This window comes from Ictalurus punctatus, chromosome 3, assembly GCF_001660625.3.
Source record: "Ictalurus punctatus breed USDA103 chromosome 3, Coco_2.0, whole genome shotgun sequence".
NCBI classification, from domain to species: domain Eukaryota; kingdom Metazoa; phylum Chordata; class Actinopteri; order Siluriformes; family Ictaluridae; genus Ictalurus; species Ictalurus punctatus.
This window is the reverse complement of record NC_030418.2, coordinates 7436924-7464719: the sequence shown is the minus strand read 5'-3', so window position 1 is coordinate 7464719 and position 27796 is coordinate 7436924. Positions and strand designations below refer to the sequence as shown.

Sequence of the window (27796 nt, the reverse complement as noted above, 5' to 3'; positions counted from 1 at the left end):
AAAGGGGGGCCTCAGTCAAATGTTAATGCCATTTGGGAGGCCTTGCCCTGGAAAAGTTTGGGAACCCCTGACTTAGAACATGGCATTTTTTGTTTGAACCCACTCATTTTTCAAGTGAATATCGGAATATGCGACTGAGAAGTGTTTCTTGTTGTCGAGGTGTGCCCTGTTAAATTGATTGTTTAAACACTACAAAGCTCTGACTGTCTAATCTTGGTTTGAACCCTGGGTTTCACGTGTGAAGACTGCATGTGTTGTTTAAAAGGATAAACCAACATGACGATCAGAGAGCCGTCTATAGGAGCCATTTTGAGGCTGAGAAAAGAGGGAGAATTGATCTGAACCACTGCACAAGCATTGGGCATATCCAGTACAACAATTTGGAATGTCCTGGAAAAGAAAGAAACCACTGGTGTACTAACAACCAGACATGGAGCAGGTTGGCCAAGGACTACAGCAGCAGTTGATGACAGAAACATTGTCAGAGCTTTGAAGATAAATCCCAAAAGAGTCAGTGACCAAAAAAAAACAAAAAAAAAAACAACATTGACCAACAACCTCCAAAGGGCACGGTTGAAGGTATCACAATCCACCTTCTGAAGAGGACTTCCAGAGATACCACAAGATGCAAACCACTCATCAGTAAAAATCAGAAAAACCGATTGGAATTAGCAAAGAAATACAGAGATGAGCCACAAAATATCTGGAACCAATATTAACCTCTAATGAATGAAAAGGCAGAAGTATGGAGAAAGAAAGGATCTGCTCATCATCCAAAACATACAAGCTCTTTGGTCAAGCAAGGTGGAGGTAGTAGTTCCATTGCTTAGGATTGCATGACTACTACTGGAACAGGCTCACTAATCTTTATTAATGATGTAACCCCTAATGGTAGCAGCAAAATGAATTCAGAAGTCTACAGAAACATTCTGTCTGCCAATTTATAGAGAAAAGCATCCAATCTAATTAGGATTAACATTATCATGCATAAACTAAATATTGGCCATGCCCCTTTCCAATACTTTTGAAGGGGACTGTATGTGTATATCTCACAAACCCAGTCAAGTATAGTATTTATGAAAACATACATCCATATTAAACTGCATTTGTACACTGCTTGTTCAAAAGAAGAACTAAAGCATGGAAATGGGATCTAGCTAGGAGGTCTGACTTGACACTTGGTAAATCATTAATTCTTTTAGAAAGCAAAGATCACAAACTGCACTGCGGTGGGTTTCAATTTGTTTGTTTATTACTATCATTTTCCTTGGGATGAAAAGAGCAACACGCATGAAGGGGCATTGGTTTACCTCCGCTGCACTCATTATCATGCACAAATGTGTCATTAAACACTGAAGTCACATCTGCTGCTGGGACAATTTTACTCTTCTTTATTAACTGATGCATCTATGCAGATATCTAGTTTTATTTTTTTTAAGCTTTTTAAAAATATAACATTGGGTTTTTTATGGATTTATTTGGTTTAAGATACTGCTACTACAGGTACTTGTAGTTTTACTATTGACAAAGTTCTTGCATAGCAAATTTTATTTTAAATATCTGTTTCAGAGTAAGACCAAGTGTTCCAAAGTTTTGGGATAGTGACCTCATGGAGTACAATTCTTGACTGTTGTATATGCTCATTAGAAACACCATACTAATACTGGGAGGGAACCCCCCTTTGCTCTGAAAAGAGCCAAAATCCTTTGTTTCATGCAAACATTCCTATGAGGCCATAAAGGAATGCATGTTGTCAGCAACAATACTCAGATCGGTTGTGGCATCAAAGTAAATGATGCTTGATTGGTATTAAGGGGCCCAATGTGCAGCAAGAAAACATTACACTATTACACCACCACCAGCCTGAACTGTTGACACAAGGCAGGCTGGGTCCATGGACTTAGCTGTTGACACCAAATTCTGACCCAACCAGAAATCAAGAATCATTAGACTGGCCGATGCTTTTTCCAAAATTCACCTGTCTGGTTTGTGGTGAGCCTGTACCCACTGAAGCCTCAGATTCCTGTTCCTCAGATTCATGTTTAGCCAGTCTCAAGGTTTGATGTGTTGTGAAATGCTTTTCTCGTCACCATGTTTGTAAAGAGTGATTACTCAAGTTATCTTCACCTTCCTGTCAACTTAAACTAGTCTGGCCATTCTCCTCTGACCTCCTTCATCAACATCGCCTGCAGAACTGCTGTTCACTGGGATGTGTTCTGCTTTTTGCACAAATTCTACAGACTCTGGGTTTGAAAATTCCATGAGATTTTCTGAAATATGCAAACCAGCCATCTGGCACCAGCAAACACGCCACAGTCAAAGTCACGGAGAACATTTTTACCCCCCATTCTTATGTTTGCTATGAACAATTAACTGAAGCTCTTGACCTGTATCTGCATGATTTTATGCATTGTGCTGCTGCTGCATGATCGGATAATGAGCAATGGCAATATATACACTAGTTTAATTAAAATTTTACTGTACATTGGAACTAATAAATGAATAAATAATCGAAAACTAGCACAAGAATACTATTAAACTAGTTCTGCAATATATCTATACTGTGCCTGAAATCTTCTTTGCAAAGGTTTCTGATTTCAGACTCCTTTTGCACCGATGCTTCATTAGATAGTAATTATTTGGTCTGCTCCAAATTTTTTATGATAACACACTGATTTTTTGACGACCTGCAGTCAGCAAGGGCTTGTTCTTGCTCTGTCAGAGCCTGTGAGAATTTTAGTGCATTTCTGTACAACATTAGTTTTCCTCAGTTGAACTGGTCTTTACTGATTTCTCAGGTATATATACACACCATTTCATTTGTATACCATACAGTCGATAACTCTTCACACATACTGACTGACTTATTACTTACTTGCTCATCTCAAGGCTCCTATTCACAGTATGCATGAAAATTTTATTGTCATAATGTAAGAACGAATTAAAAGCAGGTTATGAAAAATAAGGGGGGAAAAAGACAATTCTGTACAAGTGTAAAAAAAAAAAAAATAAAAAAAAAAATCCCCCATAATATTTCTGTAGCACGAACATCTTTTGATATCTTTACACCAGACACCAAGGGGAAAATGGGCTACACAACACAAATGAGGCATCAAAAATAAAGCAATGAAAATAAAAAAAAAAACCCTGGGGATACCATAAGCCGACTTTTATGCCATACAGACATAAAAAAAAAAAAAAAAAAAAAAATACAGCTTAGTGGTAGTGTATCCAGACAATGGGATTTAAATTATTGAATGCTTCACCACTCATCTGAAGTGCTGTGAATTATCTGCCATTTAAACCTCTGTGCACAGGGGTGGACAAATCATTAATTCATTAAGCAGTTTTCCAGGCAAGAGAAAGCGGCAATGTGCTTAAACTTGGATAAAAAGGCAACTAACTTAATTTATCTCAAAACATTAACAGGAGCTAAATAAGTGCATTTATACAGACTGTTGAACATGAACAAGTACTTGAATCTCTAGGAGTGGCGACTTTATGCAGCCAAGGCTTTAATCCTCTCCTGATGTTGAAGCATCACATTTGTGTCCTCAACAAAAACCCCCAATTTTTTAAACTGAAAATATCTATAGTGTTTTCTTGTTACATGTAAACAAGTTGTTTAAATCTGGCTAGCATCCTCAGGTGACTGTGTGCTGGGCTAGCATTAAATGTTAATGGTCTGCATTTATATAGAGCTTTTATCCAAAGCTTTACACTGTGTCTCATTCACCCATTCACTCTCACACACACACACACACACACACACACACACACACACACACACACACACACACACACACACACACACACACACACACACACACACACACACACACAGCAATGATAGCAGAGCTGCCATGCAAGGCGCTAACTTGCCATCAGGAGCAACTTGGGGTTCAGTGTCTTGCCCAAGGACACTTCAGTATGTGGAGTCATGTGGGCCAGGAATCGAACCGCCAACCCTACGATTAGTGGACAACCCGCTCTACCACCTGAGCCACAGCTGCCCTAGAGTTATAATGTGTCATATCATTTATTTTTGCTGACTTTTGTCACTGTTTCCCCATTTCTTATTCTGGAAAAATTGCAGAGGTGACTCAACCATAGATTTTAGAGGGGCATTTGTTCAATTTTGTCTGAGGTGTCTCAGTAACCAGGGATGAACAGTTTCAGCAAAATTTATAGTCTAACTACACCTTAAAAACCAAACAAAAGACCTGACACAAGTCACTGCCTGACCAGGGGGCTTTCTGTGAGCGCGCACAGAAAGCCGCCTCATCATGCGGGTGCCAAATGGACTCTATGCACGATTGCTTCAGAGTTTTGTCTCACCCAACTCGGTTACATCTGCTGCCATACCCAAAGCTGTTTTCACTATTGGCGATAACTGTGTGAAGACGGTGCAGGAGAGTATGACATATTACACTTGCTGTTTAAAAGAGCTTCCCCAGATTACCGTGAATGACGTTAATCGTATTGTGAAGCAGTCAGCTGTTACATCTAACAGTAAGAAGAACGAGGGGTTCAAATTATATATTTCGAGTTACATCGACAACTTTGAGGGTGAGTACTCTCATGCTATATCCAACTAGCGAATCTAGCTGTCTGACAGTTCATACCCGTCTTTGCATTCCTTGTATTTATTTATCTAATTAAAATTTACTTCATACAGTAAATTATCTGCACTTGCATCCACATCCTCCTCCAATCCATGACAATTTGAGTACATGGTTGACTGTAATGGTACCTTTTTGACTATAATTAAATCATAGTACATTTATTTGAGGTTTTTTAATTAAAAAAACAAAAACAAAACATTAACCTTAATTACATTTAATTTTAATCACTGTTGCAGAGTAAAGAAATATAAAGATGCATTTAAACATGGAAGACTACTGTCTTCCCGCTGGTCATACTTCAAATTTCTGGAAGCTATTACTGGAGATATATATATATATATATATATATATATATATATATATATATATATATATATATATATATATATATATATATATATATATATATATATATATATATGTATGCATGCACCGAACATCAGTTCAGCGTACTCGGCCTTCTTGGAGACCCTGAACAGAGTCCTGTATGGGGCACCAGTAAGGGACTCCATAGTTCTGCTGGGAGACTTCCAATGATGGAGATACCTGGAGAGGCGTGACTGGGAGGGACAGTCTCCCTGATCTAAACCCAAGCAGGCGTTTGTTGTTGGACTTCTGTACTAGTCATGGACTGTCTGTCTATAACGAATACCATGTTCGAACATAAGGAGGCTCATAAGTGTATGTGGTACCAGAACACCCTAGGCCAAAGGTCGATGATCGATTTTGTAATCGTATCATCTAATCTGAGACCGCATGTTCTGGACACTTGGGTGAAGAGAGGGGCAGAGCTGTCAACTGATCACCATCTGGTGGTGAGTAGGGTCAAGGAGTGGGGAAGACTCTGGACAGACCTGGAAAACCCAAACGGGTAGTGCGGGTGAACTGGGAACATCTGGAGGAGGCCCCTGTATGTAAGATCTTCAACTCACACCCCCAGCGGAGTTTTCTGGCACCCCTGTGGAGGTTGGGGGCATTGAGCCTGACTGGGCAATGTTCAAAGCCTCCATTGCTGAAGCTGCAGCGGAGAGCTGTGGTCTCAAGGTCTTAGGTGCCTCAAGGGGCGGTAACCCTCGAACATCGTGGTGGACACCGGTGGTCAGGGAAGCCGTCCGACTGAAGAAGGAGGCCTTCCGGGATCTGTTATCCCGGAGGACTCCGGAGGCAGTTCAAGGTACCGACAGGCCCGAAGGGCTGTAGCCTCTGCCGTGAAAGAGGTAAAGCAGCGAGTGTGGGAGAAGTTTGGAGAGGACATGGAGAAGGACTTTATGTCAGCACCAAGGTGTTTCTGGAAAAGCATCCACCACCTCAGGAAGGGGAACAGGGGAACCATCCAAGCTGTGTACAGTAAGGATGGGATAATGTTGACTTCAACTGAGGAAGTAATTGCACGGTGGAAGGAACATTTTGAGGAACTCCTGAATCTGATTAACACAGCCTCTATGGTACAGGCAGGGGTGGAGGTTAATGGGGGATCATCGTCAATTTCCCTGGTGGAGGAAACTGAGGTAGTCAAACAACTACACAGTGGCAAAGCCCCGGGGATTGATGAGATCCGACCAGAAATGCTGAAACTTTGGGTGTGGAGGGGATGTCTTGGATGACACACCTCTTTAACATTGCGTGGAAGTCGGGGACAGTGCCCAAGGAGTGGCAGACCGAGGTGGTGGTTCCCCTGTTCAAAATGGGGGACCAGAGAGTGTGTGCCAATTTTAGGGGTATCACACTTCTCAGCCTCCCTGGTAAAGTCTACTCCAAGGTGCTGGAACGGAGGGTTCGGCCAATAGTCGAACCTCGGATTGAAGAGGAGCAATGCAGATTCCGTCCTGGTCGTGGAACCACGGACCAGCTCTTTACTCTTGCAAGGATCTTGGAGGGGGCCTGGGAGTATGCCTATGTGGTTGACATGTGTTTTGTGGATCTGGAGAAGGCATATGACCGGGTATCCAGGGGTTTACTGTGGGAGGTGCTGAGGGGTTCCCTTCTTAGGGCTATCCAATTGCTGTATGCCCAAAGCGAGAGCTGTGTCCGGGTTCTCGGCGAAAACTCACACTTGTTCCAGGTGGGGGTTGGTCTCCGCCAGGGTTGCGCTTTGTCACCAATCCTGTTTGTGATATTCATGGACAGGATATCGAGGTGTAGTCATGGTGGGGAGGGGTTGCGGTTTGGTGGCCTGATCTTTTTTTGACTATCTTTTTGCAGATGACGTGGTCTTGATGGCATCTTCGGTCCATGACCTTCAGCACTCACTGGATTGGGTTGCAGCCGAGTGTGCAGCGGCTGGGATGGGGATTAGCACCTCTAAATCTGAGGCCATGGTTCTCAGCAGGAAACCGATGGAATGCCTACTCCGGGTAGGGCATGAGTACTTAACCCAAGTGAAGGACTCTTGTTCACGAATGAGGGGACATTGGAGTGGGAGATTGGCCGGGGAATTGGAGCAGCGGGAGCGGTATTACAATCGCTTTACCGCACCGTGACGAAAAGAGAGCTGAGCCGGAAGGCAAAGCTCTCGATCTACTGGGTAATTTTCGTTCCTACCCTCACCTATGGTCATTAAGTTTGGGTAGTGACCGAAAGAACTAGATCGCGGGTACAAGGGTTTTGTCAGGAGGTTGGCTGGCTTCTCCCTTAGAGATAGGGTGAGAAGCTCGGCTATCTGGAAGGAACTCAGAGTAGAGCCGCTGCTCCTTTGCGTTGAAAGGAGCCAGTTGAGGTGGTTCGGGGACCTGGTAATGCCCCCTGGGCGCCTCCCTAGGGAGGTGTTCGAGGCACGTCCAGCTGGGAGGAGACCTTGGGGAAGACCCAGGACTAGATGGAGAGATTATATCTCCACACTGGCCTGGGAATGCCTTGGGATCCCCCAGTCAGAGCTGGTTAATGTGGCTCGGGAAAAGGAAGTTTGGGGTCCCCTGCTGGAGCTGCTGCCCCCACGACCCGATTAACGGATAAGCGGTTATGGATGGATGGATGGATGGATGGATGGATGGATGGATGGATGGATGGACGGACGGACGGACATGTTCTATATTTTATATATATATATATATATATATATATATATATATATATATATATATGTATATATATATAAACAACACACACACACACGCACAAATAATAATAATAACAATACTAGATTAATCGTTGTAAATTGAATTGTATGACAGAGTTTTGCCGCTAGTACACTTCGCTATACGGAATTAAGTCTGGCTGAGATTATACCGGAAATACATATGCAGCGTTTGTGCATAGAGTGTATTGAGTTCTCTTTAGCACCTTATTATGCTTGGACGGTCAAATAAATACACATACATCATGTCAAAATGCAGGTCTGGCCGTATTCATGTAAACACAGTCAGTTATGTCTTAAGTGTATGCAAACAGTTGGGAAAAATCTGAGGTGTGTCAATACAGTATATTGGATCTATGCATTATGTCTTAGAGTGACAGCAGTCTAATAAACCTGCTGCTGTCTGTGTCAATGTTCATCAAACAACAAAAGACAAAGAGAAAATCACTCACCCCTCTGATGACTGAATAACTTTAGCAAATTTAATAAGAATCACTGTATATTTCATACAAGTCTATTTTATTTTACATTTAATTGCTTTATTCAATTTCTGTAGAATTTCTTACTTGAACACTACTGATAGACCTGAGAAAACGTATCGTTATCACAAAACAAGATTGCAGTCGTATCGCCCACCCGTAAACATTAGCATTTGGTGATTCCAGTCTTGACTTTCATGTAAAATGTGAAATGTACTTCTTAATGTAGTAAATATCATAAACCATGCATTTTAGGAATTAAAATGAAAAAAAGTTACAAGAACAGAGCTATGTTCAGAAATAAGTTTGTTGTCATTGATAGACAGATTAAAAGCAGTAATAAAGCATGAAACTTATTGTTATGATATGCTGCTAAAGGTAACTCTACTCTCTCTCTCTCAGCCTATACAACTGTGGTGGATAACAGTTATATAGATAACGCGAACTGAAGAACACAATACAGTGATGCAATAACAAAACAGGTTCATTTGTATTTTTATACACTTGTAATATAATAAAAGTTCTACACATACCTCTATATACATTTTTTTTTTCCGTTGAAACCAATTTCCTATTTTTTTTTATAGGAAACTAGTTTAGGTGCTCATGACATGAAATAAAAATATTAAATGGCAATAGCAAGATGCAATAGTGGTATTTTTTGTTACATTTATGTTGCCAATGGTTTGTGAAGGTTAAAATAGTAATTTAACAGCTCAGTAGTGTGTGAATGAATGTGGGTGATTGTGCACTACAATTTGTTGCCACCCCATCCAGGGTGTCCCCTGCCTTGTGCTTCTAGTCCCCTTGGATACGATCTCCACGAATCGTTGTAGGATAAGCGGTACAGTAAATGGATGGATGGATGGATGTGTGTGTGTGTGTGTGTGTGTGTGTGTATATATATATATATATATATATATATATATATATATATATATATATATATATATATATATACATACACACACACACACACACACACATTTATATACACACACACACACACACACACACACACACACACACACACACATATAAAGCATATGGTGTTGTAAATGAGCAACATGCTTTGCACTACTTAGAATTTTATGACCCAATTGGAGCAACAGGATAAGTTTTCTTTTCTGAAAGGGAATATGGAGTAAACATTTTTTCTTTGTGAGGTTGTTGGGGACTACGAGGAAAGTTGGGGGAAAAAAAAAAACAAAGCTGGTGACGGTTATATTAACAGCCAATGGAACCTGCCTGCCTGTCAGGCCATGGTAAATGAAAAACCGATAGCCTGGATACACAAACTCTAGCGATTTGTCCACTCCTGCCGTGTAATTTATGTTAAGTTCACATGGCTGGAAGTGTGAATTGGTGTGAAACTGCCAGAGTAAAGATTATAGCACAACTTTGAAAACAGATGATATCTGGTGTCCAAAAAATGTCTATCACGTCTATCGCATTCATCAAAAAAGTAAAAGAAGTGACAATTAGCAACTCTAAAGACCTGGTGAGAATACAGCAAACATTTCTCAGGAAAAGACTCTTAGACTGTTAGAACATGTGTTCAGGATGGTATACAGGGAATAGGAGCATATAAATCAGTCCTCAAACACCACCTCAGAAACAACAAATCTGTTGCACCTGCAATGAAAAAACTCTCACTCTACTTAATCACACTGTATGGCAGAAGAGGTGTTTAATCAGGTTTGACATTGCACACCGCTGATGAGAATGCACTAAAGCAGTAGCAGTTTACAATATGCAGTATGTGCAATAATGCTGGCGAGAGCCGTCAACCTGTTCTGTATTCATGAGTTACAGAATAATAAAGTGACTTTACAAGCTCTACAGAGGAGGTTTTCTTTTAGTAGGCAGCACTGTGAGCATTGGTTGATATTGAAGTAAATCTCTCTCCCTATATCATGAGCTTAGACAATTACTCATAAGCATCACTCTTGCTGGATGTGGAGGTGTTGTAATTAAACCAATCAGCAATCAATTCAAACTGATTTTAGCTTATAGAGAAAACTAGCTGCAAATTCAGGCTCCCACCTAGAAGGAAATAAAGCTCTCTCAATACTACATCCTGCTCAATTTAGGTTCACTGACTGGATCTGCTAAAACTTACAACCGTGCTCACTAAGACCATCCAAGTTTTGGAGCTTCCATGACCGGTGAAAAATGGGTCCCAGTGAGAATTTCAACTGCATGTGATTAACACTGTCATTAACACTGAAGAACTCCAAAACAGCTTATGTATTTTCCTTAGTATCTCTAGAAGACCCACTAAAACTAACACTTTGGGAAGTGCATTACAGGCCAGCTAGAAATACATTTAAACGTTTTAGAGATACACTGTCCTCTAAAACCTGTTAACCCGAAGGAATCTGATGTGTGTTCAGAAAACTGTTGTGGCTTTTTCCCTTTTCTTTTCCTGGTGTCCAAAAAAGTTGTGGCAATTATACAAGCTATCTTATGTGGTCCATGTGGCTACTCTGATTTAGTTTTTTTATATGCTAGCAAACAATCTGAATTTCATCTATCTTGAACTGGCTGGCAAGAGAGACAAAAAAAGAAATAATAAATGAATAACAGCATTGTGAGGGGAAAGTAATAGAAATAAAAATGGCCAAGTGAGTACAAAATCTGAAAGCAGAACACAAACAAGGCTGCACAAACAAAATGACATGTCCAAAGTAGGGCATTCATCCATTCATCCATTCATTCTCTATACTGCTTAACCTACACAAGACTGTGGGGAGCTTGGAGCCTATCCCAGGGAACTCCAGGCACAAAGTGGGGGACACCTTGGGCAGGGTTCCAACCCATCATAGGGCACAATCACAGACACACACATTCATGGACAATTTGGTAATACCAGTCTACGACACGTCTTTGGATTGGGGAAGGAAACTGGAGTACCAGAGGAAACCCCCGAAGCACAGGGAGAACATGCAAACTACGCATACACAGGGTGGAGGCAGGAATCAAACCCCCAACCCTGGAGTTGTGAGGCAAATGTGCTAACCACGAAGCCACCATTCCCCACAAAGTAATGCATCTGGTCAATAAAACATTGCATTGATTTTTTTTTAAATTTACATTTTATACACATCACTGCTGAATTCTCAATTCTTATTGGTCAGAAGGTGATTAACGTTCTACAACAGCACGGCTCAGATAATAGTTCCGTCTTCAAGGTGTACACCAATCAGTCATAACATTAAAACCACCTGTCTAATATTGTGTCGGTTCCCCTTGTGCCGCTAAAACAGCTCTGATGCGTTGAGGTATGGACACCACAAGACCTCTGAAGGTGTGCTGTGGTATCTGGCGCCAAGACGTAAGCAGCAGTTCCTTTAATTCCTTCAAGTTGCGAGGTGGAAGCTCAATGGATTGAACTTGTTTGTCCAGCACATCTCAAAGATGCTTGATCGGACTGAGATCTGAGAAATCTGGAGGCCTTGAACTCTTTGTCATGTTTCTCAAACCATTCCTGAACAATTTTGCCAGTGTGGCATGGTGCATTATCCTGCTGAAAGAAGCCACTGACATTTGACCCTTGTCAAAGTCGCTCAAATCCTTACGCTTGCCCATTTTTCCTGCTTACAACACATTCACTTTAAGAACTGACTGTTCACGCACTGCCTAATATATATTCCACCCTTTGACAGGTACCACTGTAATGACATAATCAATGTTATTCACGTCACCTTTCAGTGGTTTTCATGTTATGGCTGATCGGTGTATATTAATGCGCTTGATCTAATACTATTATATAATTGTTCTTATAGTAACAACTTACATAAGGACTTGTATTGCAGATGCCCCATACAAACAGATTTATGTTTAAAAAAAAAAAAAAAAAAGGAATTTAATTTTTGAGTAAGGTAATTGTTCATATGGTGACATTTTCTGTGAGAAGATGTTTATTAAGCATTGATGCAAGGAGTCTTCAGCATCAGAGCTTTGTAAACATCAACGGTAAAGCTGTAACTTTGAGTTTTCCAACACAGAATAGTCTTTGTGATCAAAGGTATTGCAATTTCACAGTAACATGACTACCTGCATAGTTTTTGTCTTATTAACTTCAAGAAAGAAAAAGGCTGTTTATAGCTACTATAACAGAACTGATAACAGGAACTTGTTTTGTGAACGTTCCACAATGTTAAACTTAGCCATAAAAGGATAAAAAAAAAAAAAGCCAAAAAAAAAAAAACGAATTAGCAAAAAATGCTGCGGTTTAAGAAAACAAATCACTTCAGAGCGTTGTCGTGTTATATTCCTTACACAGTCCATATTATGGCTATGATATTTAACAGTACTTGGAATCTGAATAAATATGAGAGGGTTTTTTTTCACATGCATATTTATTATTATTTTTTTAATGTTATGTTTGATTTTTAATGATTGTTTTGATAGGTATTTGTCTGGATCTTTATTCATTTTAGGTGTGGCACTTAACTAATATGTAACTAGTTCAGTTCGTAAATTACTATTACTTACATCAGGAGGGATGCGTGCTCCTTCCTTTACAGTGTTTCCCTCCACGGTGATATGGAAGACCTGGCCGTCTGTGTCAGTGAACACAAAGTGCTCGCGGGCTGAGATGCCCTGACTGGTCTCTGCCTTGCTCTCTGCATCCTGCAACAGACTGAAAGAGAAAGACACACAGATCTAACACTGTTAGACTTCTGAACTCTCTGCTCACTGTTAACTACAAGAAAGAATCAGAAGCACCTCCTAGCATAATAATATTGAGAGCGGGATTTGCAATTCAAGTTATGTGGGTTGCTCATTATTTTGCAATGGTACAGTGCTGAGGTAAATCTGACAAGATCTTATGGCCAGTGAAAACACAAAAGAATAGCAGAGTTTCTACATCCAAATATCCATATCTGCATTTGGATTTATGCCAGAAGTGGGTGTGGCTTAAGTTAGTTAGTTAGTTTGTTCTTCAAATAAAATGTGAACCCTACCACTACACTCCAGATAGACTGGAGAATGAGTTGCATTTAATAACAACTAAGAAGAATGAAACAGTGCGCTGAACCTGCAAGTAAATATATTTTTCAATTAATTATTTGTTTATAGAGACCCCAGGGAAGATGTGCTGCCCTGTACACAATGTATGGTCTGCATAGGCCTCTTAAAAAAACAACAAAAAAAACAAGTTACACTGAATTCGTATTTGAACATGCACCACACAAAGTGAGCAGAGGCACGTTGTGCCAGAGGAGAGAAATCAGCCCTGACACGGATCAAACAGAGTAGCGAAGCAGGACAAACCTCCCTGCTATCGACGAAACCAACACACACGCTGCTGCACTAAAGACACGGCCAGAGGACACGTGTTGTGCATGGAAGCTCAAGGGCAGGAGAATTTAGCCTCTCATGCTTGGAGATTTACCGCAACAGTCAAACATTGGACAAATTTGACGGATGAAGAAGAAAAACAAACAGTGAGAGTCCTATTCCTATCTGCATTATCCTTTCGCTCCAAATAATGTATTTGTTTTTGATTAAAATGGATGAAATTAATAATGTACTGTCTTCAAAATGTCACTCCGCTCACTACACACAGGAGCTCCGTGCAAACCCACTGATAATATACTAAACAACAGATGTGATTTAAGACAGAAATCTAGAACACGAACACACTCAGAATCTGCTAAATGTTCATAATTATAAATAAATAAATAAATAAATAAAGGAGATAATAAGAATTGCATTTTGTTTTTTATTTAGTACTGTCCTGAATAAGCTATTTCACATAACAGATGTTTATATATAGTCCACAAGAAAACATTTGACACCTTTCCAACAGTCGCTATATGATGTTGAGATCCATCTTTTCACACTGAGAGCAACTGAGGGATTCGTACACTACTATTACAAAAGGCGCAAACATTCACTGATGCTCAAGGCAACATAATACATTAAGAGCCAGGGGGTGTAAACTTTTGAACAGGATGATTGATGTAAATTGTTATTATTTTGTTTAAAGACCTTTTTTTTATTTTTATTTAGTACTGCCCCTTAGAAGGGACTGATGTAAAATGATCACAAAACATAAAAACAGTCGTGGACACAGGATTAATAATCAAGCATATGTAAATGTTTGAACTGGTTCATACGTGTAAATTCAGTTAGTATTGTGTCTTGTGGACTATATGTAAACATCTGTTATATGAATAAGCTTATTCAGGGCAGGACAAAATAAACAACATAATTGCAATTTTTATGTTCCCTCTTATTTTAATTTTTAATTATTAACATTTTACAGATTCTGCAAGGCATGTGTAAACTTATGACCTCAATTGTATATCCCACAGAACAGAATTTATCCTAAAGTTGCAATGTATTATGGGGTCTTTTATACACACTAGTGTATAGAGCACATTATTTGGGCTCTGCTTTCAGACAGTGAAAAGGATGTAGATTCAGATTCATGTAGAGTTTCACAAATGAATAACACTGTGTGTGTTAGAAGCAAAGAGCACACAAATAATGAGAATAGAGACACAATAGATTACAGGGGCCTAGTCATTAGCTACCAGGATGATCTTTGACCTCTGACCTGATGACAGACGACTCAACACTGCTCTGCTCAGCGTCCGCCAGCGTGGTCTGTCTGGCCATGGCCTCCCGGGCTGCCATCTGTTTCTTCTTCAGACTTCTCAGGTTGTGCGAGGGAGACCACTCCTAAACACACACACACACACACACACACACACACATTTGTCTTGCTATTCTTTTGAGGACCTCTGTTGACATGCAGTTAATTAATGGTGTGTCTACACCTAAAACTAACCATAATTTTAACCTCAGTAAACAAAAAGGAAACCTTCAGGAAAATAAACAGAGGGGAAAAAAATTTTCTTTGTTCCCACATGGTCAAAACTCTAAGATAGTCTTGTCTTCAAGGGATAGGAGACAAACACAAAATTGAAATTCAATTTTAAGTCCGTACAACTTGAAGTGAGGTATATTTGTCTTACCCAGCATTTTGGTTTATAGACTAAAAACTTTAGTCATTTCAGCTTAAAATTGTTTAAAAAAACAACAACAACAACAAAAAAAAAAACAATTGTCAATCATCGGAGTTACAAGTGTGTTAAAGTTACATAGCAATTTCTCAGACAAACAATTTGTATGAAACTAAATATAAGCTTCAAATAATGTACTCGACAGACCATGAGAGCCACACTGACTAATAAACACTAATCTTTCATTGGAGTCCTCAATAGTTCCTTCATATGTTCTACAAATTATAAAGTAACTCATGTTTCTTTAGTTTTATTTTCTAAAGCTTAAGTGCACTTAGGAAGTGATGCATCTGATGCACACTATACTCCTGGACTAACTTTAATTTGTCTTAGGAAATGAAACATTTAGTCCACTTCCTGAACTATGTTTTGTCTAATATTTCTTTTGACGTTTTATAACATTCACTAGATTATTCAAGTCTACTCTGCCTGCTCTCTTATGAAATCAGATATTACATATGCTTCATCTAAATTGAACTGAAACCCTCACGAACCTTGGATATTGTTCATTTGGTGTAGCTTTTCCGGGACTATCATTCATTTGTCTTGGAATCAGAATCAGAACAAAGCTTTACATAAAATAATTTTTGAACAATGCATCGATCATTTCCCCCAATTTTCTTCATTGCCAATTCCCACTCACCAGCCAGCTTTCCCACATCCATTTTTTCCCCTGGTAAATCAAAGACGGGACAAAAACTTTTCAGAACTTTTCCAAGCCAAAAAATGTTAACAAACACTTCATCTGATCATGCTTTCAAACTTTGCACATTAGCAAAGAGCTGCAGTGAGCCATGAAACACACAGAACAAGCCAGTGAGCAGCAGGAGGTTATAATTCAGGTCCTGATCATTAGAGGACAGCGGTGTGGATATCTACCCAGAGGGTGCAATCAATATGGAAATGAGCAGGCTGTAATCTGGGGAGAAGCATTAATTATTAACATTATTGCGGTGCTTATTTGCTGGAATTCACTCGTGTTGTTTTACTGTTTACTTGCCCTGCGGTAAGAACTGAAGAAAAAAAACCCAGCAACAACAAAAAAAACAACTCGCCCGCTCTTTATGAGTTTTCCTGTCAGATAATGAAGTCGGTGTCTTTGCAGAGCGAGGCGAGGTTTTCAGACAGTTTTCTCAAACTGATAATAAGAAGTGGGCACACACACACACACACACACACACACACACACATTACCAATGCAGTAACTGAGGGGAAGTTCTTGGCCATCTCACGCAGCAAGGTTCCTGTGCGCACATCCCAGAGTTCCAGGGGTTTGTCTCTGAACACCACCACCAGATACTGCCTACAGAGCAACCCACACAATAAAACACACACAACCAACACACACACGCTTAATACCTTAATGGGGACCTTCCACTGACAGAGTTAATTAATCTAATCATAACCCAAATTAAATCCTTCTTGCTCTTTATATTTTATAAAATAAAGGTTGAAGATTTTGTTAAAGAACACACACACACACACACTTCATGAGCATGCACAAAGAGGGAAAAAAATATTTACACATTTTCAAGTAATTGTCATATTATGAAGTCAAAAGTCACACACTGCTTTGTGATGACAATCTTTAGAGGGACGTTCCATTGACATAATTAAAACAATGACAGGTGAGGTGAAGAACACTCATTATCTCGCTACAGTAGCACCTGTCAAGTTGTGAGATGTAATTGGTGGCAAATGAACAGTCAGTTCTCGAAGTTGATGTGTTGGAAGCAGGAAAAATGGGCAAGTGTAAGGATCTGAGTGATTTTGACCTGGGCCAAATTGTAATGGATAGACGACTGAGTCAGAGCATCTCCAAGACAGCAGGTCTTTCGAGGTTTTCCTGATATGCAGTGGTTACTACCTTCCAAAGTGGTCCAAAGAATGACAACCGGTGAACCGGTGAAAGGATCATGGGTGTGCAAGGCTCACTGATGCATATGGGGAATGAAGGACAGCCTGTCTGGTCCGATCCCACAGAAGAGGTACTGTAGCACAAATTGCTGAAAAAGTTAATGCTGGCTATGAGAGAAAGATGTCAGAACACACAGTGCATTGCTGTGTATGGGCACAGTAAAATCCCTAGCCTGAACTAACACCCAGAGTGTTTATATGAGTCCAATGGACTTAAATAAACACGGAAGGATGTGAATTCAACACTGTGGGTGTTAAATCAACACTGGTGATTTTGCGTTTCAAAGACTGGTCAGAGAGCCCATACTGACCCCTGTCCACCGCTGAAAGCACCCATACCTGGAACGTGAGCAGATCTGGATCATGAAGCAATGGAAGAAGGTGGCCTGGACTGATGAATCACATTTTCTTTTACATCATATGGATGGCCAGGTGCGTGTGCATCTGGGGAAGAGATGGCACCAGAATGCACTATGGGAAGAAGGCAAGCCGGCGGAGGCAGTGTGATGCTCTGGGCAACGTTCTTCTGGAAAACCTTGGGTCCTGACTTTCATGTGGATGTTACTTTGACATGTACCACATACCTAAACATTGTTACAGACCAAGTACACACTTTCATGGAAACAGTAGTCCATAATGTCAGTGCCTCTTTCAACAGGATTATGAGAACTGACACACTGCAAAAATGGTTCAGAAATGGTTTGAGGAACATGACAAAGAGTACAAGGCTTTGACCTCCAAATTCCCCAGATCTCAATCCAATCAAGCATCTGTGAGATGTGCTGGACAAACAAATCCGATCCATGGAGGCCCCACCTCGCAAATGACAGGACTTAAAGGATCTGCTGCGAACGTCTTGATGCCAGAAACCACAGCACACCTTCAGAGGTCTTGCGGCATCCATGCCTCAATGGGTCAGAGTTGTTTTAGCAGCACAAGGGGGACCTGCACAATATTTGGCAGGTGGTTTTAATGTGGCTGATTAGTGAATAGTTAGGGTTAATTAATAAAAAAAATTTTAAATTAGCAAGTTTTCCTTGTGGGGAATAGTCCAATGTCTCTACAAGGTCAAATTTGCCTATAGTTGTGGGGACATAAGTTGAAAAATGTTGCTATTATTTACAAAAGCTATAGTATCAGTAAAACCTAAAAGGACCACAGTACAGTGCCTTGCAAAAGTATTCACCCCCTTGACATTTTTCGTATTTTGTTGCAAACAGGTCAGGGACAAAGTTGTGGAGAAGTATAGATCAGGGTTGGGTTATAAAATAACATCCAAAACTTTTAACATTCCATGGGGCACCATTAAATCCATTATTAAAAAATGGAAAGAATATGGCACCACAACAAACCTGCAAAGAGAGAGCTGCCCACCAAAGCTCACGGACCAGGAAAGGAGGGCATTAATCATAGAGGCAACAATGAGACCAAAGATAACCCTGAAGGAGCTGCAACGCTACGTAATGAAGATTAGAGTACCTATCCATAGGACCACTTTAAGCCATACACTCCACAGAGCTGGGCTTTACGGAAGAGTGTCCAAAAAAAAGAGAAAAAAATAAGCAAAAATGTTTGCTGTTTGCCAAAAGGCATGTGGGAGACTCCCCAAACATGTGAAAGAAGGTACTCTGGTCAGATGAGATGAAAATTTAGCTTTTTGCCATCAAGGCAAACGCTATGTCTGGCACAAACCCAACATCTCTCATCACCCTGAGAACACCATCCCCACAGTGAAGCTTGGTGATGGCAGCATCATGCTGTGGGGATGTTTTTCATCGCCAGGGACTGGGAAACTGGTCAGAATTAAAGGAAAGATTGATGGCGCTAAATACGGGGAAATTCTTGAGGGAAACTTGTTTCAGTCTTCCAGAGGTTTGAGACTGGAACGGAGGTTCACCTTCCAGCAGGACATACTTAGCATACTGCTAAATCAACAATCGAGTGGTTTAAGGGGAAACAATTAAATGTCTTGGAATGACCTAGTCAAAGCCCAGACCTCAATCCAATTGAGAATCTGTGGTATGACTTAAGACTGCTGTACCTGGTGTACAGAATCCAACTAACTTGAAGGACCTGGAGCAGTTTTGCTTTGAAAAATGGGCAAAAATCCCAGTGGCTAGATATGCCAAGCTTATAGAAATGTACCGCAAGAGACTTGCAGCTGTAATTGCTGCAAAAGGTGGCTCTACAAAGTATTGACTTTGGAGGGGGTGAATTGTTATGCACGCTCAAGTTTTACGTTTTTTGGTCTTATTTTTCTTGTTTGAAATCTTCAGTGGTAGGAATGTTGTGTAAATCAAATGATACAAACCGCCCAAGAATCCATTTTAATTCCAGGTTGTAAGGCAACAAAATAGGAAAAATTGCCAAGGTGGGTGAATACTTTTGGAAGGCACTGAAAGTAAGTCAGGATCAGGTGTAGTGTGTGTACTATTGACTGACTAATAAACCAATGAATCAAATGTTAGGAGAACAAGATATTGAGACATAATTAAGACATAATTTCATAAAAGGATTTCTCAAACAGATGAAACTAACATTAGCTGCGTTTACATGGACAACAATAATCCACTCTTAATCCAATTAAGACCATACTTTGATTAAGACACTACCATGTAAACAGCATTTTTTACTTCCTTAATCTAATTAAGGTCATAATTGAATTAAGCTCTAATCGAATTAAGACAGGTGGAGTACTCCTGTTTTAGTTGCATTATGGACGTGTTTTACAGACATGTAAACACCTTAATCACATTATAAACATCGTGTGAGAGTTTTCACCGCATTTTGCCCAAGAACACGATCATACACGGCAGTTTTCGTTTTACGGCGAACAAGAGAGTTCGGCTGCACCCCAAACCGCATACTTTCCTACTGTAGGCCTGTAGTGGGGAAAAATACATGTACTTCGGCTACTATATAGACGGTAATTACGTGGTTTGAGACGCAGCCCACGGCTTCAAGCAGTTGTCTATTAGCACGTATAGGAGGACAAATACGTAACTGCTCTAAAGCGTTCGTAAAAAAAATAAATAAAAACACCCGAAACTGTAAACGGTACCATAACGTAGACGAACTGTATGTTGATACGTGAAATTCTGGAAGGACGTCAGACGGTGTGGCGCAGTGACGTAATGACGCAGGCTGTTAATCTAATTATGTTCTATAACATGTAAAACGGGAACATGACTGGAGTATTCTAAAAGCGAGTCATGTAAACACCTTAATCACATTATTATCTTACACAGAGTGAGGGCAATTATTAGATTACTGCTGTCCATGCAAACGTAGTCACTGTCTAATTTTTTTATTACACACCTACTTAACAAATATAGTATTTTTAAAATAAAATAACTATAAACTACAGTGAGTTACAGGCTCAGACTTTTGGCCAAAAAGTTTCCAAAATCATTTCCAAAATGAAATCGGGAAAGTCAGTAAAGGAAAATTACATTCAGAAAAGATTAACACTCCACGGCTTCCGTATGAATGCCGTGATCTGGATCAATTATTGCAGGATAAATGCTTAATTCCTGGAAGTCACTAAGGACCAGAGCATGAAAGCCTTCTGTGACAAATTGAAATATGCCAAACAATGACAAAAGGTTGAAGAATCCATCCCCAGTGTCAGTTGTGACTTGATTAAAATCATGTCTGGGTTGCCCCTCTCTCTGAAATACTCCACCCTGTATGTCAAAAGTGAAATGAGAGACATTAATCACAAGCCAACTCTGAGGAGGGAGCCTTCGGCACCTAAGTCTTCCAATCATCCAAGAGGGATTGAGAGGGGGAATGAGAAAAGTGTGTTGGTGCGTCGTGCTCACTTTAGATGCGACACTTTAATCATTTCGATGGCTGGCTCATCATTGCCGCGCTCACCCCGGAATGCAAAGCACCTGCCTGTGAGAGAGAGAGGGAGAGAGAGAGAAAGGACAAGAGTAAGATATAAGGATTTCTTTCATTTTTGAGCTCAATAAAAAAAAAAATCAATTACAACATCTATTGCAATGCTTACTCCATTATAATGATCATTCTGATCATGTTTTACCCCATTGTCTCCCAACCTGGTCACCATCCATTTCCCATCCATCCACTACAGCTACAACCCAGGGAGGGCGAAAGCTAACACATGCTTCTCTGAGACATGTGGAGCCAGCTGCTCCAAAAAATGTTGCTCATTTCACATTCCAAAATCTAATGGAAAGCATTCCCAGAAAAGTGGAAGTTATTATAACAGCAAAGGGGGACTAAATATTGAATGGGATGCTCAACAAGCACATAGGGGTGTGATGGTCAGTAGTGTATTTAAAATCATTCCTCAATCAGAATAATATCCTCTGTGGTGTAGTGTTGCAATTGAATTTGGCAATAGATGACAAAATTTAGAGAGAAAAAAAAAAGGTGATGACAGGGATTGTATTTCCTAATGCGTTTTAGGGGTTTGATGCTTCCTGAGCCCACCTGTTCATAAACTATGAGCTCAGGAAATTCAGGGAAGAACACAAATACAGAACACGGTGTTCTCAATACAAAGGCTATATAATTTGGGCTAGATTTTAGAATCGCATGAAAGTTACGGTAGCTGGGCATTTACATAAATAAAACAGTTGTGATGTGCTTAGTCATTCTGTGAAAAGTTAGTGTTGGTCTGTCAAGCTGAAATCACAGGCAGACGTTGCTAGAGTAGTTAAAATGGGGTCAAATAAGAGGAGGCAAAAAACAAAACATTTCAAATAAGGGTCAGATTTTGTTTTTAGTGCTTAAAAAGAAAAGAGAAAGAGCTTCTTTTCTCACTCACCATTTTCCAGTGACATTCAGTTTCATATTAATGAGAAATCCAATATAGAAGTCATGGAGACAGCAAATGCTGCATTTCCAAAATGCAATGAAAGTACTACGTGAATCGACCAGCCATAATTCAATATTGTAATTAGAAACTTGTTTAAATTAAGTGTATCATAAGTTTTGATGAGAAGAATAATATTTTTTCTTAAATCTAACCCACATTCCATTTTTTTTTTTAGTGTAGTATGTGTTCAGCTACAGTATGTTGTTCCATGCGCCACCTGGTGGTTATTATGTGAAGCACAATAAATGAACATTAATTCTAAGAAGCGTGCCTGCAGGGTGCCACGTGATCACACGTGACGAATCACGTGAAACCGTGAGAAAAAACACACAATCGTAAAGGCCACATCTGTATATGACACGATTCCACTAAGTTACGCTAAAGACTCGGCTCAACTAGTTAGGATCTACCAGATGGCATGGATGCCAGTATTAATATGAAAGCTGAAGCTTTGGAAGATGAACTGTTTGAGCAGAGTGTACAGATGTGGAGGTGAGACAGTTGGACAGACTAAACGACTGGTGCATCGCTCTCCGCTTTCTTTAAGTAGAGATAAAGCATGGGCTAAATCCCACTCGTAACACTCTCAACGGGTAGTCGAACAGATTGTGAGTGATGTCCATGCAAGAAGTTTAAACCGCAAAAACCAACTCATTATTGAATAAATCTTGAATGCCATTGAAGACCACATGTTAATTATACGGTTGAGGTCACAAGTTAATATATGCCTTGCAGAAGCTGCTAAATGTTCATTTTCTTTTTAAAGCGGGATCATAAAAACTGCATGTTGTTGTTTATTTAGTGTTGCCCTGAATAAGCTATTTCATATAACAGATGTTTACATATTGTCCACAAGACACAATAATAACTGAATTTAAACAAATGAACCAGTTCAAACATTTACATATGCTTGATTCTTAATCCTGTGTGCTGTTACCTGGATGATCCATGACTGTTTTTATGTTTTGTGATAGTTGTTCATGAGTCCCTTGTTTATCCTGAGCAGTTAAACTGCCCACTGTTCTTCAGAAAAATCCTCAAGGTCATGCACATTCGTTGTTTTTCCAGCATCTTCGGCATATTTGACCCCTTTCCAACAGTGGTTATATACTGTTGAGATCCATCATTTCACACTGAGTACAACTGAGGGACTCGTACTGTACACAACTATTACAAAAGGTGCAAACATTCACTGCTACTCAAGATGGTCTAAGTGTGAAAAGATGGATGTGGCTTCTATACGTATGGGCTTATATATATATATATATATATATATATATATATATATATATATATATATATATATATATATATATATATATATATATATATATATATATATATATATATATATGTGTGTGTGTGTGTGTGTGTGTGTGTGTGTGTGTGTGAATGATATTTATTTCACAACCAGAGAGATTTTCAGTTAGGAGAGCAGCAGCCTACAGTATGCTTTATCATTTTTCAAGAAGAGGATTGCTGTGGACTAAGTCACATGTACAGCACAGCAATATTTCACTTATCAGGATTAGTTGGACAAGACTGAAAGTATTTAAAGAGTCTAACAGTTTATCACAATTTATCACATTTTCTGAGACCAAAAAAATAGGGATTTTAAGCACAATGATAAAGAAAAGAATGCTCTATATTGCAACAGCAAGAAGATAGTTTGTTCATCTATGGTGTATTGGGCTAATACAGTCCCAATACTGTTAATCTCAAACCCAAATGTCTTCAGTGTATAGCAAAAACAAAAGAGCTGGCCTTGCCGTTCCAATACTTTCGGGGGGGGTTTCCATTCCCAAACTTTGTGAGGTTAGTCAATCTTCTATCTGCTAGTCAATCTTCAACAAGGATGAATATAAAGCATAAGCAGCCATGGTCAATCAATTTTTATGTTTTTTTATGCTCTGACAGAAGAGAGCTTGAAGCCTCAGTTATGGTGAGCCGGAGAAGAAAGAACATATTGTTTTATGTATGCTCAATGAGACTAATAAAAAATAAATATACAAAATCGGGTTCATCTTAGTCAACTGTATTCCTGGTCTTCAGTGTAAGGAACAGCCAATGTACCTAATGTCAGATAACTTTTACATCCAATATTAGTGGTTAGCTAAAATTAATTAGCTACAAGCAAAATCCTTGAAAATAAAACTTGCAGTTTAACATGGAGTGAAAGTCAGCAATGTGTGTGTGTGGGTGTACTGAAACATGCATTGGGATGACAAATGTTTTCAAAGGTAACAATGGGTCTGACAGTACATATTAAAAATAAAATTTAGTGAGAGTATATTGGGGGCATGGTGGCTTAGTGGTTAGCACGTTTGCCTTGAACCTCCGGTTTCCTCCCCCAGTCAAAAGACATGCGTTGTAGGCTGATTGGCATTTCCAAATTGTCGACAGTGTATGGATGTTTGTGTGAATGTGTGCACGATTGTGCCCTGCGATGGGTTGGCACCCTGTCTAGGGTGTCCCCCACCCTGTGCCCTGATAGGCTCCAGGCTCCACCACGACCCTGTGTAGGATAAACGGTAGAGAAAATGGATGGATGGATGGATGGATGGATGGAAAGAGCACATCATAAAGTAGTCTTGACTCAAAATGTGTGCTGGATTTTACCATTTGTTAATTATTAACTGAAATCGAGGGATCACCTAATGAGGAACCAGAGCAATTTGAGGAAAGATGAAAAGGGTCTATGGTCTCCTACCACAAACTCTGCATCCACAAGGCGACTAGCATTGTTGGATGTTCGCTCCCACCCCTCTCATGGACTTGTCACCCACCCGGAGCATCTGTGCCACCACCATCAGTCTCCCAAACAATTTTAATCCTAAGGCAGACAGCTTACTCAACATACTCCTGCTTCCCAACTCCCACCTGGACCAATCAAACCTGTTGGAACAACCCACCATCCCCCAGCCATCACTGCACACTGTCAGTTTGTAATGGTGCTATGGGACAAGTTGTACTTGCTTCTACTTTTGACTTGGTATTGCAGCTATGCTTCTATTTACACTCAACAGTTTACAGACAATTGTTAGCACTGATTTCTCCCATCGAATACTGTTCTATTGTCCAGTCTAGTTACAGTTATGTAATGGTATTTTTGGCAGACGCCCTTATCCAGAGCGACTTACATTTATCTCATTCATACAATTGAGCAATTGAGGGTTAAGGGCCCTTGCTCAAGGGCCCAACAATGACAGCTTGGCAGTGCTGGGGTTTGAACTCACAACCTTCTGAGCAGTAGAACACCACCTTAACCATTAAGCTACCACTGCATCCTGTGCAGTTATTGTATATTTTTCACAACAACAACAACAACAACAACAACAACAACATTTCATGCCAACATACACTTTGGAATTTTTATGATGTTTATATAGAGGAATGGCCATGAGACACAGTTGACTGGGCTCCTGAGTGGCAAAACAGAAAAGCATCCGCCATGTTCTCCGGGGGATCGCTAGTCCAAATCTCGGCCATGCTACAGCCGTTCATAGCTGGGCGTCTAAGCGAGCAAAAGTGGCCATGTTCTCGGGTGGGGAGCTAGCAAACTCTCTCGCCTGTCAATCACAGTGACACCAGCTAGGATGGATAATACTTTCCTCTGAGCATATTACGCTGTCCTGCAATGTAGCTTGAAAAGATGTGGTTGGCTGGCTTCACGTGTCTTGGAGGAAGCATGAGATCGCCCTCCTTTTCACACTTGTGCCTGGGTGCATGTGCAGCTATGATAAGTTAAGGAAGAAAATCTGTAGGCGGACAGTGTAAAAACAGTGTCCTTCAACTGTAATCGAGGCTGATAAAAGAAAAGGCTTGACCTGCAGGCATGATAGCTGTACGAGCTGCGGGGGGGGACTCCGAGAGTTATATCTGGCAAAAAAAACAAACAGGTATTGCTCATCAACTGAGCAGTATGTTGGAGTGGCTTCAGGACAAGTCTCTGAATGTCCTTGAGTAGCCTAGCCAAATCCCAGATTTAAACCTCATAGAACATCTGTGGAGAGACCTGAGGATGGCAGTTCACAGATGTTCCCCATCCAATCTGATTGAGCTTGAGAGGATTTTCCAGGAACAATGGGAGAAATTGCCTAAATCCAGGTGTGCAATGGTTGTAGAGACTTAGCCAAGAAGACCTGGAGTAGCAATTGCTGCCAAGGTACTGAATAAAGAGTCTGAATATTTCAATGAGATTTTAGTTTTTGACTTTAAATAAAATTATTGTGTGCGGATTGATTCAAGCAATTTGAAGTTTAATCTAGAACACATATAACAATATATATAAAAGTGAAGGGATCTACTTTCTTTTCACACTTCCCAAACCCACTATGCTTGTGTACGAGTGTTCACTCTGCTGACGCTCTTTGCTGAGGATTTAAGATGTGTTGGCTGACTGCTCATTATGGTCATGTTATATTTACGACAGCATACTAATCATGCTATGGAGGTAAACCAGCAGCAGACAGGAAACAGCCTGCAGAAGTGGGCCATGATAAGAAGTGTTGCTCTTGGATATACACACAGTCTTATGCACTGAGGGAATGAGGGCCTGGTGGACTAAGTTGTTTACGCCTGTATTCAGGCATAGCCAGGCCACATTCTGCATACTAAACTGAGAGATCATCACCCAAAAAGTAGGTTGCTTGGGAAAATATGTATGTACAGCCAAAAACACACCAAATAACCATGTTTACTGCTAAGTTACTTTAGAGTGATACCTGTTAGTATCATATATACATACGCGGGATATATACATATACATGCTAGAAAGCAGTTAATCGGACAAGCGAAAATCTGTAAAACATTTTTTGTTTTTTTTGCAATTTCTTTCTAGATATACTATTGCATTGCTTTCCATAAGACTAATGGACAGGAACAAAAAGCTCTGAAACAATCATTTTGATTTCATGAGAACTTTAAAGATAGAGAATCCATGCAATTTACTAATCAATAAGAAGGCTTCCCTTTTGCTTGGGTGGGTTTTTGGTAATAAAACTTAAAAATAGCAATGATATAGACACTCCACAGTTTTTTATAATCACATATTTGGAATCATACCACAGCGCTGTTGAATTCTCGATTCTGACTGACTGGCAGACAGTGTGCAATTATTTTTCAGTAAACGCACAGCTAAAGTTGTTCCAGTCAGGTCTTGACCACATTACAATTCCATATCACTTCGCCAACTGAAATAACGGATAATAAACTAGCCTACTGTCCACCACAGCACACACATTTACCAACAAACAAAATGACAGAAAATGTAGATTTTCCAGAAATATGTAAGGAATGATTGACGACGGGCCACTGAATTATTAATAAAATAACGCATATCCGAGGTGGTAATGTGGCCATGGGTGAAGCGGAGGCTTAAGCCACTGATATGCAGTTATAGGAGAGAGAAAGAAAAAAAGAAACAGAGAGAGCATGAGAGAGCATAAGTGTGAAGCCGGTGAACAAATATCAATATTTATTTATTTATTTATTTATTTATTTATTTATTTATTTATTGTATTTTCTGCAGTAATAAAAAAAAAAAAACCCTGTGAACAAGTAGGCTTATCAATATTTATTTGTTCTATTTTTCTATTTTAAAATAGAAATTAAAATATTCTATTTTATATTATCAGCATTAAATGGGGAAAAAAAATATTCTCTCTCCCTCCCTCCCTCCAATAACTGCATATCAATGGCTCAAGCCTCAGTTACTAGCTCTAAAATTATGTTTTGGAAATAGCAACAGAGGTTTCAGATGGGATGTGTAATAAATTTGTTCTACACACAACAATATTTTAAGTACAAAA

The 27796-nt window shown here is 39.8% G+C and overlaps 1 protein-coding gene across 2 annotated transcripts in view; it reads right to left on the bottom strand.

The window, feature by feature from the left end:
- wdr11 (WD repeat domain 11) overlaps positions 1 to 27796 on the bottom strand; it is a 128756-nt gene that overhangs the window by 35792 nt on the left and 65168 nt on the right. For both annotated transcript variants that reach the window (XM_017464559.2, XM_053679497.1), the window contains 4 exons: positions 20962 to 21037; positions 16415 to 16523; positions 14752 to 14876; positions 12678 to 12825 (listed from right to left, as the gene is read on the bottom strand). In XM_017464559.2, coding sequence (XP_017320048.1) covers positions 12678 to 12825; positions 14752 to 14876; positions 16415 to 16523; positions 20962 to 21037 — 458 coding nt within the window. The remainder of the gene's footprint in view (positions 1 to 12677; positions 12826 to 14751; positions 14877 to 16414; positions 16524 to 20961; positions 21038 to 27796) is intronic.